General features: G+C 47.4%; 1 protein-coding gene across 2 annotated transcripts in view; it reads right to left on the bottom strand.

The window, feature by feature from the left end:
* Positions 1–14,251, bottom strand: part of MBD5 (methyl-CpG binding domain protein 5) — a 67,058-nt gene that overhangs the window by 12,077 nt on the left and 40,730 nt on the right. For both annotated transcript variants that reach the window (XM_066575187.1, XM_066575188.1), the window contains exons 5-8: positions 10,889–12,940; positions 10,294–10,617; positions 8,250–8,422; positions 3,181–4,344 (exon numbers count right to left, since the gene is read on the bottom strand). In XM_066575187.1, the coding sequence (XP_066431284.1) occupies positions 3,181–4,344; positions 8,250–8,422; positions 10,294–10,617; positions 10,889–12,940 (3,713 nt within the window). The remainder of the gene's footprint in view (positions 1–3,180; positions 4,345–8,249; positions 8,423–10,293; positions 10,618–10,888; positions 12,941–14,251) is intronic.

Raw genomic sequence — 14,251 nt, 5'->3', positions numbered from 1 at the left:
AAATCGAGGAAAAGGTCTCACCACCACAGGCGGTTCTGGGGCCCGGTGCCCCCGAATATCAATTTAGAGCCCATAAAACTCTCACGTCCTTCTCAGACTAATTGTCTCTGCTGTTCATCCGGTTCTATTAAATGCAAATTAATCACACCACATCTGTGCCTCTGATGTGCATATCCGCTTCTTCAGGTATATTCTAGTCTGATGAAGAATCCCAAGTAGATTTGAAGGTTTACTGTAACATCTCTGTTGGCTTTTGAGGCTGGGTTCACACAGGGCAGATTTGCCGCAGAAATTCCGTCCAGAATTTTGCAGCGGCAAATTCACATGCGGCCGCTAATCCCGGGATTAGCCAGCCATTTGGACGAGATTTGTCGAAAATCGCGTCCAAATGGCACGGCCAATCCGTCGCGCCAAAGCTGGTGCTGCGGCACGGATTCCCCGGCTGCAGAATGTCAATTCTCCCCCTTCCCCTTTGCAGCCACGTTCTTCTCTATGGGAGCGCCGGCCGCAACGAAAAGGCGTGCGGCCAAGCCGCTCCGAAACCCTCGGCTAAGTGCTGCAGGTTTTGAAGCAGCGTGTGTGTCTAAGGTGATGTGGAGACTCTCCAGAGTGGCTGAGTGGGAATACCTACGGAACAGTCGCCAACATGAGGCCTCCTTCCCACGAGCGTGACGGGCTCCGCAGCGTAATATTCCGCTGTGAAGCCCGTCACGGCGCCCCCCAGAGCCCCTATACTTACCTGCGGGAGATAGCGTGAAATCGCTTCCCCGCCCACCACCGCCGCGTCACCGCTCGTCACCGCTCGTCACCGCCCACCGCCCTCGCGTCACCAGCCGTGTCACGTGACGCGGCCGGACCGCGTCATTTGGCGTCATATGACGCTCGGCGGTGGGCGGGAAAGCGTTTTTTCACGCTATCTCCCGCTGGTTACAGCGGGAGATAGCGTGAATGGACGGCTTCCATTGACTGCAATGGAAGCCGTCAGTGCGTACAGCCCGTCCTCACCCGCAGAAAATAGAGCATGCTGCGGGTGAGGACGGGAGAAATCGCGGTGCGTAATTCCGCGGTGGAATTACGCATCGTGAGCATGGAGCTATTAGGTTCAATAGAACCTAATAGCTGCGTGCAACGCAGCGGATTTTCGCCGCGAATTACGCGGCGGAAATCCGTTCGTGGGAAGGAGGCCTGAAAGGGAGAACCAAAAACTGTGGTGTTCCGACCATAGTGTGAAGCGTAGAAAACGTTGATGCGCTCTGCAGATGAACACATGGAGGTATGCATTCTTGACATCGATGGAGGCCAGGAATTCGGCTTGTTACATGGATGCGATGAGGATTTTGTGGAAGAGGGTTAGTGTCCAAAGTAAGGTTATTTCCTGTGATACAGAGTGGTTTTCTTGGTATCCGTGGTTCACTGACTGGAGCCAAAAGGAAGGAAATGGAGGACGCCTCTTCCGAGAAGATCTCGTTCAGTTAGACCTGTTCTGAGATAGGTGGGAGCTCTTACCATTTGTGGCTTCCAAAATAAATTTTGTTTAGCCGATCACCGTAGAGGTGGGAACCTACAAAGGGAAGTCCACTTGAGGACCTTTTAGACTGCATCAGTGCCCCAGGATTTCAGCTACAAGGTCTTTTGTGTGGCTATGAAGGCCGCACAAGTCTAAGCCAATAATCTGGCAGCATGGAGGGGGGCCTCACAGACGTATTTGCCTGTATGGCCAATTTGTTGTTGCACAATATCTGCAGGTTTTACCAGGGAAGAACCGGAAAGAATGCTTCGGCGCAATTGCTCAGCCCACTTGGAAGTAGCCCTGCTGACCCAGGTAGATGCAAAGAGAGGTTGTAGGGCTGAACCTACCATCTCAAAAGAGGTTTTAGCCAGCGATTCTAGTTACTTATGGGCGTCCGCAAAGAAAAAAAAACGTCTGCCATAGGCAGTGTGGTGTATTTTGCCAAGTGTGACACTGGAGGGTCTACCGCCAGAGATGTTGCCCATTTCTTTATGGACTTCGAAATGGGGTACATGAACGCTTTGGTTTAGTGAAATGCTTGTCAGGGAGATTCCATTCACTGGTCAGGAGATCTTAAAATTCTTTGTAGGAAGAAAAGACCTTGGGGGGACGTCTTAAATGGATCTTACACCTTTAGGGTGTCCTTCACCACAGTTATCAAAAGATCAACTGAAGAGGGTAGTTTGGACGATTGTTTCTCATCCAGATGTGAATTAGAGGCGGACGCACCTCACCTTCTGAGCGAGGGTCGTCCCTGGGGGAAAGCTCAGAATGTGTTTCAATGGGGTGTGGGGAGCGCGATCAGGCTGGAAACTCATAGGATTGTCGGGAGTGAGATGGTCTAGACCGCTGCCTGGTTCTTCCATGGGAAGGATCAGGGGGGTAAGGAGTTTCTCCATCAGGCATGGTTGGGACCGGATGATGGAAAATACTATCCAGTATGGTAATGATTATCTTGGATGCTTTAGTAAGTCAAGCACTGGACAAGACAGAGCGCACCCATTCTGGTTCAGACGGCTGGGAGCTCGTCAGCTCAGAGCGGTTCACACTGTCCACATGAAAACTTGTTATGACCGTGAGAGCATGCAAAATGCGTGACTTTGGCTGCAGCCTGCCTGAGGCATTCTGCCCTGGAGTCAGACATGGTGCCCGAGTCTAAGTCGCTTGCTGCTATGGATGCTTCAAAAGGGGCACAAGTTAAAAGCGTCAGGCCGCCAGGCAGAGCTTGCTGTATTTTGTGCTGGTGGTCCCAGTCCTCACTGCTGTGAGAACTACAGCAGGTCTCAGCCGAGGAGAGAGAAGATGCTGAGAGCAGGAGGAAAGAGCAAAATTCATTATTCCTGACCCTACTTCAAACGGTTGTAGCTCCGGTTCTCTGAGTGTTACAGACATGCTTTTTAACATTTTAACGCTAAGAATCTTCGCTTTAGCAACACTGATAGAACCGAAGCTACAGACGCTTGAAGTTGAAAGGTCTGTTAATGTGCTTTTCCTGCAGAACAAACACAGCTCGTCCTAAACTGTTGGGGGTTTAAAATACTTTACACTTTTACATTCTCCACCTTCAGCTCAGACGCCACTTTTCACCACCCTGCAGCATCCAGCTCAAATAATGCGTCAACACTAAAAATACAAACGTCTTAAGTGAAAATCAGCAAGTGACCGCATACCTTCACCTCCTTGGAGTTCTGTCGATACGCGTTGTGTAGATCATCCCTCACCAATTTTCCAGGCCACGAGGCCAGTCCTTTAATCTGCCCCCAGACCAAGTCCCCCATATTAAACGTCCTTGGCCTGTAAGGCATTAAGTCATTTGAAGAAGGGGAGTCCGGTATCCTAAGATCATCCTCACTACTGATACTCTTGGTATCCGAGGGACTCGGGGCGCACCCGTTCATGCCTTTAGCATGGAAGTCTCCATTGTAATGGATATAGTCTCTTGCTAAAGAGCTTTCCAAACTGTTGGAAGAGCTAGGAGATTGTTCCTCCATGCTGATCTCTTGTTTGGGGATGCTGAGCAAATCTCCATAGCCTCTGTGCGGAGTGGGCCTGTTCCCATTCATATGGGCGTAACGTTCCACCGTGCTTTCCAACCTCTCTTTAAAACTCATCATAGTTCTTTTGTAATGGTTAAACCTGAAATTATCCTCTAGCATTTTATCGTTCGGACAATGCCTGGGGGGCAGCAAAATCTGGCACTGCTCATCTTCGAAGGAGTGCAATAGAGAGACGTTTCCAGATCTTGCTTGGTAAGGATTGCCATGGACCTGTGCGTTGTGGTCCAGAACCTCCTCACATTTCCACCGGTTCACGTCTCCTGGACTCTGACCCCCGTTCCACTGTCGTTTAGGTGTATTGCATCCCGCTTTGAAATAATCAAACCCATCCCCATCAGCCATATGTTTGCCGTGATCTACGTTTTTCCTCATCCGGTTCCCTCTCGAGTTCCTCATTCTGACCTCATGATCAGAATTTGCCATGTTTCTACCGTGGATGACCGCGCTCACCGCACTCGAGAGATTTAATGGGTCACCGATGGATGCAGTGAAGGCACTCATGGCACTTAGTGCTGGGATGGGGCTCATCTGCGTTGTGCTGGACACGGCCGTGGTGATGACCACCTGCATGCCTTTACTGGCTGCATCAACCACAGCCTTATAAATGGCATCCACCGAGCCGTCTCCTTCCCGTACGTTGTCTTTTATATACTGTTCTGTCCTATGCGGCATGGTGCAGGATTTCTCTGGAAATGGAGGAAGTGCAGAGTTTGGGTTTTCATGCATTGAAGATAATCCCATCTGGGCATTCACTTCCTTATTTTCTTGCATTCTCACCTGTGGGGAAACAAAATAAATGAATGCAAAGCAGACTGAAAAAGGCGCTGCTGGTCCTTTCACACAGCGCGGGGTTATTCCGCAAGACGCAGCTTAATCTGCAGACTTCTGCACCACAGCTGCAAGGATACATGCAGATTTCAGTGCAGAATTTTCTGCGCTTTTTGTTGCGTCTTGGGGAATAATTCTGCATTGTGTGAAAGAGCCCAAGGCTGCGCTCACACAGCAAAGATATAAAAGCAGCTGAAAGTCCTGCCAACAGCCGCACGGTCTTGCCGACATCGGTGATATTGTTTTGCTGTTGGCTGCCGCAGCTGGGCGAAGTTTCGGCCACAACCTTTTTTTGTTCCGTTTTTTTTCTTTTGCTGTGAGAGAACGCAGCTTTTTACTAACTAGTAATGACATAGCGGGCTAAAGAGAAGAAGACCTCCTCCGTGTCCATCAAGTCCTAATGTTTCATACTTACAAACCCCAGCTGATCCAGAGGAAGACAAAAAAAACATACCGTAAACAGCAGAGACCCAACTCACCATAAAGTGGAAAATATTCCGTCGCGACTCCTACTGGCAATCAGACAGATCACCAGATCAGAGTTCTATATTAATATCGGTATTTCTGTACATTGTGTTTCTGTATTTTAACCCCTTCTCACAAGATGTACATTTACGTCATAGGTGGGACTATACTACAGCTAACAGCATGCTGCAACATCAGAGACTGGAGATATCCTTGGTCCTGGCTGATAACCCCCTAACTGCTGTGGTCAATAGTAGTGCTGAGCGAACCGAAACAACCAAACTCCGTTCCAGGTAAAACACTGCTGAAAGTTCTGTTAAGAGGTGAAGCCAAGACGAACCGATCTTAAAGGTGGGCACGGCAAAAAGGAAAAAAGGAGGGAGAGGAAGGAAAAGGGAAAATTAAAACTAATCTTCTATTCTTCTGTCGGTTATACAGGACTTTATGGCTTTTCGTATTATACACTAGTTTTAGGCATTGGTGAGGTTCTGGTTTGGTTAGTACCAATTCAGTCGAAATTTTGCGGCAATTCAGCAAACTGGCGAAACTTAACTTTTCAAAGGTTCACAGTGTGGAGACGAGTGAAGGCCCCTACGACTGTCACCTTTGTACATCCATTAAGTTCTGCCAGAGTCCAGGTTTATTAGGATGCTTGTTAATGTTTAAGGATTATTCCCCCATCCCGGTCATTAGCTGGGGACTGGGATTAGGGCAATAGCCAAGCAGGCAATTCTATGCTGTATGCATAAATCCGGGCTCACACGGTTGCAAGCGTTCAACGCCGCGGGACTCCTGCAGCGTTTTACTGCTGTGAACCCGGCCGTGACCCCATGTACGGCCGCGAATGTCGGTGAAATTGAACTGCGCATAACCGTGCTCTCATGCGGGTGGTCATGCGCAATTCACCCGTTACCTTTTTATATTTCCCGCGCCGTCGCTTAGGGATGACACATATACCTGCAGCCCATGCTCAATGTAATTGCGTATGGACTGCTGGCATATATGCGACAATAGAGAACAATGGGCTCTCCTGCATATATATATATGGCAAAATAGAACATGCTGCGTTCTATTTTGCGCTTACAAATTATGCAATTCTTATACGTTAATGTGAGCAGAACTGCGTAAGGAGATGGGATTGCCTGCGAAATGCCGCGTATCAAACGGGCGCACAGAACTCGTGTAATACGCTATTTCAATATGGTTGTGTAAGCCCGGTGAAACTCCCATTCACTTCTACGCAACTTAGTAATTACCTTAATATTTAATCATTGGGCCAGGTATAAATGTGCAACGATGGCGTGGTCAACAACGATTAACGGGTTTATTGCTGATCGAATCTTTTCTGAGGACCTAAACATGACATGTATAATGCCCAAAGAGTGAACAGGCCCCTGTTAGCAGAAGACGAGAGCAAAGAAGGAAAAGCAATCTATCGCAAAATGGATTGAAATTCTGAGAAAACATGTAATTATTGCTTTTCAGTGCAGATTCTGCTTCTAAAAAGACACAGAAGAAACTTAAAGCAAAATGCAGATTTCTGGCTGCGAATCTGCGTATGGATTTAGCCCTTTTTACAAAAGACCAATTCATGTGCAGATTTCCCAAGGTGGATTCTGCGTCAAGTAGTAACGTGGGATCGATTTGAAATCAGCAGCAAAATTCGACTGTGTGAACAAACTGCAAGGCTGCTATTAGATGCTGATTGCAGCCGGCTCCTCAATGTGTATGAATTGATGAGTCCGGGCGCTGGTTGTGATCAGAGATTCTGATTGCATCTGGCAGGCGAGAAACACTCGTGTAATAGGACTCTAAGGGCTCCGTCACTTGGACACATTGGCAAGTGAGTTTGCATGCGCAATACGCACAGAAAAGAACCCATTGATTCTAAACAGGTTGATTCACATCTCCCCTTTTTGCAAAAGGACTTGCTCTATTTTTGTGCGCATTTGCGCACCAAAGCTCCCCATAGAAGTCTATAGCAGGTGGGTAAATGAGTGCACAAACGTGCAATACGCCGCGCAATTCTGTGAAAATAGGAACACATGTAGAACTCATTAACTAGGCAGCTAAGTCATGGCGTATCTTTCTGCTGCACGCAAATGAATATGACCTGCGTGTGCAAAAAAATACAGTAAATGTGCCAATAAGCAGGCAAAAAAAGCCTAATATACAGAGCAAATAGGTGCGCTGAGGCATATACACAAACACATAAGCCCGTCTAAAGGTTATTACACAAGTGCTAGCAGCTGCCGTTAGCGTTCGTGTTTACCTAACCTATTGCCAAGCGTAGGTGCAGCCCGGCAATTAGCAGGATTACATGTGAATTAATGACACTCCTGTAATCGCAGCCCTAGGGTGCTATCACTCACTTCAAAATGGAGAAGGAGCTACACTGATTACAGCTGACATCTGGACATCTCAGTTCAGTGACTATGGGACATCCAGGTGCCGGCTGTAATCTGTGCAACTCCTGCATTTTGCAGGGCCTAACGCTGGTGTGTAATAGAAGCCTCAGGGTCCTTTTATACAGCCGGCGCCCAGCCTGATAGAAGGAGTACCAATCAATAAAGCATGTCAGTTGGAAGTAGTTTGCATTTCTTTTAGGGTGCTCACGTTTGCCCGACAAAAGGTGGTGCAGCTTGGCAATTAGCGCTGTTACTTACACTCGTATAAAAGTGCTAATGGCCGGGCTGCATTTATCAGAACACAAGGGTTTGCATTCTAGTAGCCTTAGGCCGGTCTCACACGGACAGGTCGGATTCCGCATCCGGCAGTGTAATCCGGCTCTGACCCAGGCTGGCGTCCCTGCGTACCCATTTCTTTACTGTGGATAACCGCGGACGATCGCTGTCTGTCATGCGCAGTAGCGATTTTCTCTTTTAAATATTTGCATGCCCCTTCCTGCGTCGTTGCTAGGGGATGACGCGGGTTTCCTGCAATGTCAATTGCGGATGGGCTGCGGGTCAGACTGCTTCCAGTGACTTTAATGAAAGCAGTCTGTGCCGAGTCTGCACAAAAGTAGAACATGCTGCAGTTTTATTTCCACTCATCTTAGTGAATATGCGAATGTTCTATATTTTTTAATACGTGCAGAATACCGCGGATCATCCACATGGGAACCGGTCGCGGATTCCGCAATTCAAATCCGGTCTTGCAAGACCGGCCTTAGACAGGCTGAAGTATCACTGGCATGGGGAGGAACGACTGTTCCTGGAGTCGTTCATCTCCACGGTGCGGTCATTACTCGGCTGTACAGGTCTGCCAACATGGACACTTCTACTTGACATCAAAAGGATGTTGTAGGGACCCTCTTGCCCGATCATTAGGCCACGTGAAAGACCCGATCCTCACGTTTCATGATGTTCTATATGTGAAACCACAATTACCTGGAAGTTTTGGAACAGGCAGGCCATGGGGTTTATATTGTTCGGAGGCCCAGGAACGTGTCCTTTCAGAGCATGGAGATTGGGGAAGCCCTGCAGAAGCTGCTGCTGCTGATTGTTGTTTAGTATGGACTGAAGATGAGACAGCTGATGGTTGTTCACCGACGGCAGATCTCCTGGAAGACAGTTAGACATTATGAACATATGGAAGACCAGAGATCCCAGCACCCGTTCCTGGAGAAGTCCTAAGCCTGTGATAGAACTACAACTCCCATAATGTCCTGACAGTTGCAGTTCTGCACCGGCTGCAGAGCAACAAACTGCAACAACGCAGCAAAACTAGTCATTTCCTATAAATCAAATACTTCCCAAATAAATCTAACATGCATGACGTCATCGGTGGGATTTGATTGACAACATAAGCAAATGTTACGAACACCCTAATAAGGCTTCGATCACACCAGCGGTCGGAGCCTCAGTGCCCGATCTCTGCTTCAACGCTGACGGAAACCAACCAGATCCTATTATCCGTTCGGTTCATGCATTAGACGGATCCAGCTGGCCAGGAGGTTGTGTTATCCTGCTGCCATAACGGAAAACAGAAACCCCAGCGCTAAAGCGTACAAAGTCTAAGATTATAGCGAGAACGTAATAGCAGCGGCAGAAACGCGTCTGATCCGTTTTTAATGCATGTAGTTGGAGGTGGTGTACAACATAACAAAGGATCATGAAGCAACCAAGCTTCTGAAATATCCCAGGGCTGCCATGCCTGTCAGATCGCGGTATGATGTTATGCTGCGGCATTACATCATACTGCAGGGACGATCACTCCATCTCAAGTTATTGTCACCTCTGGGGTCTAAAAAAAACTAAACTGTAAAAATTAGGTTTAAAAAAGTTTTATTATTTAAAAAAAAACAAAAAAAACCCCAAAACACTAAAAAGTACTAAAAAGTAGCAAAAAACAAAAACAAAACCCTCCTTTTACTATCTTGGGGTACGTGGGACTTTTGGATTGCTTCTTATTGCGTTTTTTGGGAGGAGAACAAAAGAAAAAAAATTCTGGTGTTACTTTTTAAAAATTATTCTTATAGCGTTCATCAAGCGAGATACACAAACTATTTTCATTGTCTGGATTGTTACAAAGTGCAGGAGTACCTATTATGTGTTGGTTTTTAATTAGTTTTTTGGTATTTTATCTATTTAAAGAAGTTTTTTTGTGGGGAAAAATTTATATAATTTTTTCCTTAAAAAATAGCATTAAAAAAAAATTCAATGAAGATTAAAGTCCCTGAAGATGTGATCGTTGGATCACAAGCATATTACACTGCATTACTTATGTAGTGTAGTCTACCAAGTAGGATTGCAGCCTTTTAAGACTCTGCTGGAGGCGCAGTCTAATAGGCTGAGTTACATGACAAACATGGAGGCCTTTGTCAGGCTTCCAGCTGCCATGGGAACACATTGGTACCTTGCATTCGCACTGCAGGGTACTGATGGATCCCAGAAGCAGCCCCCTCCACCTGCCATTTGCTTACATGCTGCAGTTGCTATTGACTGTGGCATGTAATGGGGTTAAACTGAGGTTTCTCTGCAACTGGTGGTTAGAGCAGGAGCCTGGCTGTCAGTAGTCATCCAATATGCCACTTTATGCAGGTTTAAAGTCCTTTAGCGACATCAGGAAAAATGTGTATATAGGTGGTCACCAAGGGGTTAAAAGAAAAAGAAAGTCTGACCAGGGAGAAATTTTTATGATTATGTAAATGAGCAGATCAGTCGAAGACAGACAGCCGATCTTCTGCACATTTACGCGGGCCGATCATCAAGGAAACATTATATTTGGGCCACTCTAGTCTAATTGCACTACCCCACCCCTCCCACCTGGGGCTCAGCTGTAAGGCCCCACAGTGTTATGTAACGGCTGAACTTTTGTAACTGCAGGAAACTTAATTTTTTTGCAACAAGTTAGTTGCAATACCCTTAAAGCCCCCCAATTCACGCTTACACTGACGCAGTCATGAAGAGCGCGGCCGGTCGCAGGTCTTACCGTCTCCCGCAGAGGGCTGCAGCATATGCAGGATGTTCTGGTTTAGCAGATGCTGCTGGTTGACGGGTAGCGCCATCGGCAGGGCGTTCAGCAGGTTGGAGTTGACGGGTCGCGGAAGGTTGTTGTTAGTATTCTGTGCAAAGTGATTAGTCGTGTGCTCTGGTCCTGGAAACGGGAAACTGCTGCCCATCGGATGATGGCTCTGCATTGGCGTCCCAGATGCGGTCGTGACGATGACGCCGTCTTGGAGGACAGATGTTGTCTTTGTAATGGCCGGTTGACCTGCGCCAGCTATTGCTACCGATGACAAAGGTAAGGGACCCCCTGAAGAAAAACGAATGGAAAATGTCATCGAGATCATGGAAAATGGACCTAAACAGCGTAAAGCGAACGCGGTGCACAAGACTACGCAAATTCTTAACCCAGCGTGTGCAAAGACAGCCCTACAGTGTAGACACTGAGACTTGTCACAAAGCGACAGGAGCGCCGATAAATAATACCAGACTTGTTCTGCACATCTAAATAAGAGGGCCAGCGGTCTACAATAAACTCCACCAGGCATTAGTTAAAAGGACAACTCCGGTGAAGAGCGTACCTGAATCGGAACTGTTGCCGATGCTGTTGGCAATCATCGGCATAGCGGATGACGTCTGCATTCTTGGCTGGGATGGGTTGAGATGTAAAGGGTTCCCCGGATGGGGTAGCATCCCGTAACCGCTACTGCTTTGCATCTGATTGATGAGTCCGGTGAGATGAGCATTAGGAACTGCATTGTTACCATGAACAAAGTTAGTGTTTAGGTTTTGGCAGGAGACGCCCTCCCCTCTAATTGGTATGTTAAGCGCCAGTGAATTATGGAGATTAGCGGCGTTCAGGCCGTTGTCATAAGCCAGCTGTTTGGCGGAACAAGGCAAACTCACGTTCGAGTCGGGAATGGTACTATTGCTGTTCATGTGGGAGTTCTGACAACTCATGGTTTGGAGAAGCTGAGACATCGAGTTCATGGGAAATGAATTTTGCCCTTGTTTCCGCATTAAATCAGCTCCTGGTTTTTGTAGGTTGGGATTATCCATGGGCGGCGGCTTGAGAAGACTGACGACGGTCGACGCGGGTTGCTTTCTCTTTCTCAAGTCCTTCTGCTGAGACATGAGCTTATCTCTAAGTGCTGCCCGGCCGCTCTGCCCTTCTGCCGGCGGCGGTAGTAGTAGTACGTTGGAGGCTGGAGGGAACATGGTGGGTAAAGTGCTATTTCCTTCATTGCTGCCACAGCTGACGGCAGATCCGGAACTGCTATTATTACCAGCAAGTTTATTTTGATTTGCTAGCTGTGCTTTGGCTGCTGCTGAAAGTAAACTGCTCGCTGGGAAAGAGGCAGCGTTATGCTGGTTCAAGATCTGATTTAAAGGCATCCCCAGCAATCCTGTCTGCCCCTTTACAGGAGCGTTACCAGCCGAAGAGGGGGGGAAAACGGTGTTGTTGGGCGAATTTAATACGTTGCTCATTCCAGCTATCAATGGATTATGGATCTCTTTGTACTGGTGATGTCCGTCAGGCTTCGTCGAAGGGCTTGATGGCATGGAAGGTCTTGGAGAGCCCATATTGGGCCTTGGAGAACGTGGTGGGAGTTTGAGACCACCACAGGTAGGTTGTGTTCCCAGGGGAGGCATCATGAAGTTTCCATGATCAGATGACGAGGAAGAAGAACGTGATCTTTGGGGTGATGCCTCAATCCTTCCTATACCGGGTGGCATTGTGTGAACCGGGGAGGTCACCGGTGAAGGGGACGTTGGGTGTTGGACTCTCTGAATGTGATTACCGTGGTTCATGTGACCAGGTTTGACAGTTGGCAATGGAAGATTACTTGGCAAAGGAACAACGGCAGGTGGCATGTTTACATTCATCACAGGTACCTGAGTGTGAACATTTGGATGAAATGTGGTCGTGTTCATTACAGGGTTTTGCAGAACCGGTTTGCTGGGGATGGGGTCGAGTATACCAAGCGGGTCTTTCTCTGAAGATGTTAATGGCTTTTTCTGAAGAGCACAAAGTGGTGGAGGTGGTGGCGGAGGTGGCGGGGGACCCGGTGTTTGTTTATGATGGAACATTGCGCGGGACATATCCATGTTTGGGGGATAATTGCAAATGGTTTTCTTCAACACCGGACTGGCAAACGTTGGAGACAAAGGTAAATTTGTCCGACCAGCCATAGCGCATGACTGCTGCACCGGCGATCCGTGCAACATGATGGATTGCGGAGATATAGGAGTCCTGTTCACATGAATGGGACTAGAGTTGGGTGGAGCATGATAGCTGGGGTTGTTCCTTGTAAATGCGTCAGGGCTTCCCAATGGGTCGGTCCTTGGAGATGCAGATCCATCACTGTAAATCTGCGATCCAGATGAGGCTGGACTTGTCATGCTGCCGTGGCCCCCACGAAATGGTGATTTCTGTCCATGCTCACCGCTGCCTAACCGCTGTGGTGGATATGCAGGATGGAGGTCATGTGGCTGAGATCCTACGTGTTCTTTAACCATCAACTTAAATGGGTTTTTACATTCCGGCAGCATCGAATTCACGATGCCCTCGAGCGATTTATTCCTCATGGATCGCGGGGTGGCAGCACGGTTGGACACGACAGGAGCAGAATCTGGACAAAGAAAACAGATACGTAATTAGTATATAATGCAACGATAAGTAAGCAACAGCTACAATCATCAACCCTTTTCCTATCAGTTTCTGAGTCAATTCTGGGATTGACACTAATTTCACTGTAGCAACGCAAGTCATAATTCTGTCTAACAAATGGGCGTAAACTTTACCCCAGACTGAAATGCAAGTCCATTTTGGTAGCCTAGACTTAAATCTTTGATTAAAAAATAAAAGGTTTGACTAATTTTATACAAAGAATTCCAGGTATTATAAAAAAAAATTAAAAAGAAAATAAAACTATTTAAAAAAAATTGCCCCAACACACAAAAATGTGCATTGGTAAGGTGTTTTCAACCTCTGCAGGACCTATTTATTTTGAGCCTTAGAGGAGTTGTCTATTTTTTCCCTTCGGAGGGGTAGATTTCCTCACTTCCTGTATTCTGAGGGACAGGAAGTGACATTACATTTTTCTGATGATGCGGACAGTAGTAAAAACTTCACAGGGGCTCCAACCCCCCCCCCCCCCCCCCCACACAGACCAAAACTAAGACACTACAAATTTGCATGGAGTTCTACTTCAAATGCAACTTGGACAGATGTTAGTCTTCACATGTATTTGTACCCGTACATGTAAACGCTTAGGGCCCTTTTACACGGGTCGATCAATCAAGCTCCCCCCCCACTCCCCTCTGCAACCCCCCGCTCACCCCCCGAATCTTTTCCCCCAAGTAGTCAGGCACTCGAAAATAGCGATGCTCGATTGCGAAATCGCCCTTAACGAGTACGTTCGCTCATCTCTATTACCAATAGCCTCCACAGCTGGCCAGGTTTCGCCAATATCCTCTAAACTCTAGAAATTCTTGTGTGAATTGGGGACATAATTTGTTCCAAACGCCTCTCATTCGTCTTTTCCTTCGCCCCAAGCATCAGCAATACTTCTGATGACATCATATATGTTAGAACTCTTCCAGAACTCCCGTAATGCTACAGATGTACAATTACGTCCTGGAGGATTTGTATGGAGGGGAATCGTGGGGTGGAACCTGCTCCATACAATTATGTGCTGCCCTTGGGGTTCGGTAGCGATGCACTAGCAAAGGCTTGAGCTTTAAATCCCCAGATGCCTTAACCCCCAAGTAGTAAGGTCGGCCGGTCCTTCGATGCCTTATGTCCTGCGGCACATTCTTCCTCTTTAGAAATGCAGGTCCTCTCAAGTATTTTTCCCCAAAACAAGCCAGTTTCATCTACATTAACAATTTGGTCTGGTAAATAATATATCGTAGGACAATCACTTACACCGACACTCGCT

This window comes from Eleutherodactylus coqui, chromosome 8 (genome assembly GCF_035609145.1).
Source record: "Eleutherodactylus coqui strain aEleCoq1 chromosome 8, aEleCoq1.hap1, whole genome shotgun sequence".
Classification (NCBI taxonomy): domain Eukaryota; kingdom Metazoa; phylum Chordata; class Amphibia; order Anura; family Eleutherodactylidae; genus Eleutherodactylus; species Eleutherodactylus coqui.
This window is presented reverse-complemented; position numbering and strand designations above follow the sequence as displayed.